At 41.2% G+C, this 2,639-nt stretch overlaps 1 protein-coding gene across 1 annotated transcript in view; it reads left to right on the top strand.

Annotated features, from left to right (window-relative positions):
• LOC106876145 (cleavage and polyadenylation specificity factor subunit 6) overlaps positions 1-2,639 on the top strand; it is a 43,734-nt gene that overhangs the window by 36,175 nt on the left and 4,920 nt on the right. The window contains exon 11 of the mRNA XM_052977799.1: positions 1,022-1,122. Coding sequence (XP_052833759.1) covers positions 1,022-1,122 — 101 coding nt within the window. The remainder of the gene's footprint in view (positions 1-1,021; positions 1,123-2,639) is intronic.

Here is a 2,639-nt window from a genome sequence, read left to right as displayed (position 1 = left end):
GCTCCCTAACTGCTATACTCATTTTTCATTTGCCCTGCAGTCCTATTCGAAGCCTTACATTGCTGATCCTTTTTGCTGGCTAAGCTCTCTACCAAATCAGATTGGATGATGATGATGATGATGATACTCTTTTACTTGTTTCAGTCATTTTGACTGCGGCCATGCTGGAGCACCGCCTTTAGTTGAGCAAATTGCCCCCAGGACTTATTCTTTGTAAGCCTAGTACTTATTCTACCAGCCTCTTTTGCTGAACCGTTAAGTTATGGGGACGTAAAGACATCACCATTGGCACAAGGTCAGGAATTTTGAAGGAGAGGGTACCTCAATTACATCGATCCCCCTCGTACTCAACTAGTACTTAACCTCAAAAGGATGAAAGGCAAAGTTCACCTTGGCAGAATTTGAACTCGGAACGTAAAGACAGATGAAATGCTTCTAATCATTTTACCTGGTGTGCTAATGATTCTGGTGGCTTACCTCCTTCACACCCCCTACCTAGTAATATTAACATTGATATATACACACACACACACACACACACACACACACATACTAGGGGTGCTAAAAGTTCCTGGCTTTGGGTAAAAGAAAATTCAGGAGGATCAGTTAGTTATGATTTTATTCAACATATTCCCCTCTCAGATTCACACACTTATTGCAGAGGCCCTTCAATTTTTCTAAGCCCCGCAAAAAGAACCTGGAAGGTTGAGCCTCCAGCCAGGCCTTTCACCACACCCTTAAAGCCACAAACTTTTCAGTGCCCCATCATTTATATATATATATATAATCTACATGGTTCTTTTGTCTTGTTCACTAACAACAGACTTTCAAATTTGCATCTACTAACGGTAAACCCGGTTGAAGTGCCTGTTTTTTTTTCCCCTTCCCTATGAATATTAATATGCACGAAGTATATTATTATATTGATTATATATTATTTCTATTTTATCAACATCCTTTTATGTTTTGTTTTTCCATTAGCTATGATCCCTTTCATGTCTGAATCGTGTGTTGTCCCCAGTATTTACCCCTCCCCCATTCTTCTCTACAAACACTGACATCAATATATCACCTCATCTAAGAGCTTCTGTTCATATCTCGCTGTCTTGTTCTCTGACTTGTGTAACTCACCTCTTAGGATAACCATTCTTATATTTGGGTTTAACTACTTCATTTGTAACAGCCCTTTTTTTTTTCACCATTTGTTATAACAAATTCCCATACAATTTTATACTTTCTCTTTGCTTGGACTAGCATGTTTAACTTTTGGGGTTAACAAGTTTCTCTGCTAAGAATAACAATTTCTGCATTTTGGGATAAAATCTGTATTTTGGGAAATGTGTGTGGCACCTTGGGCAAGTGCCTTCTACCATAGCCTCAGGCCCACCAAAATTTTGTGAGTGGATTTGGTAGACGGAAACTGAAAAAAGCCTGTTGTATGTATAATGTGTGTATATGTTTGTGTATCTGTGTATGTTCCCTCACCATTGCTTGACAACCGATGTTGGTGTGTTTATGTCCCTGTAACTTAGCGGTTCAGCAAAAGGTACCAATAGAATAAGTACTAAGCTTACAGAGAATAAGTCCTGGGGTTGATTTGTAGGACTAAAAGGCGGTGCTCCAGCATGGCTGCAGTCAAAGTGACACACAAATACAAGAAAATATATATGTATATTTAGAGAGAGAGAGAGAGAGAGACAGAGAAACAAAAACTGAAGAGATTCAGGAGATGAATATTCATGTATAAGTGTATAGAAATTTATGTATTTATAGAACAAAACATGCAGGAAACTCAGGGGAGAAGTCTTAGGTCCAACAGCTGTTTCTGGGGGCTCGGAATTATGTGATAGTTGTGATGTTGACAGATGAAGTGTGCAAAAAGTCAAGAATATGCAACCAGTAGTGGATGCATATAAATTTTACTGTAAAACCAGCCTCCGTCTTCGGGGTGGAGAGATTGGCATGTGTGTGTGGATGGTATATACTTTGTTTGGGGTAAATTCACATGGGGCTTGGGTTAACATTTTCATTATTACTCAGGGTAACAATCTTTGTTTTGATTTGTTACAGTACAAGGTTGTATGTATGCATTAAATTATATACCTTGAACTTGTTGTGTATGTTGATTTATGTACTTGAAAAATTGTGTACTTCAAATTATGTACTTGTTGTAGATGTATTCCTTGAATTGTATCACCATCACTATCATACCTTCCACCCCCATTACCTCAGCCACCCATTATCCCTACCATTATTATTACCACCACTACCACCCATCAACATCATCACTATCATATTACTGCCTCCACCATGTCACATGTCTCCAGCTGACATATTCCCATTCCCAGCTTCCACCCCTCTGTTCCCTGCTGCCATGTCCCCTATCTACAACTGTCACCTCACGCCTCTGTCTCAAGCCACCATGCTCCCTGCTTCAAGCTGTCACACCCCCCGGCCTCCAGCATCTCACTCCATGCCTCCAACTGCCACGTTCCCTATCTCTGGCTGCCATGTCCCCTGCCTCCAGCACCTTGCCTCATGCCTCCAACTGCAACGTTCCCTGCCTCCAGTCACCATACCGCCCCGCCTCCAGTTGCTATGCTCCCTGCTTCCAGCCTCTGTGCCCCCTGCCTCCAGCT

The sequence above is a fragment of the Octopus bimaculoides genome, chromosome 29 (assembly GCF_001194135.2).
Source record: "Octopus bimaculoides isolate UCB-OBI-ISO-001 chromosome 29, ASM119413v2, whole genome shotgun sequence".
In the NCBI taxonomy this organism is placed as follows: domain Eukaryota; kingdom Metazoa; phylum Mollusca; class Cephalopoda; order Octopoda; family Octopodidae; genus Octopus; species Octopus bimaculoides.
The sequence above is the reverse complement of the archived record's forward strand: the minus strand, read 5'-3'. Positions and strand labels throughout refer to the sequence as shown.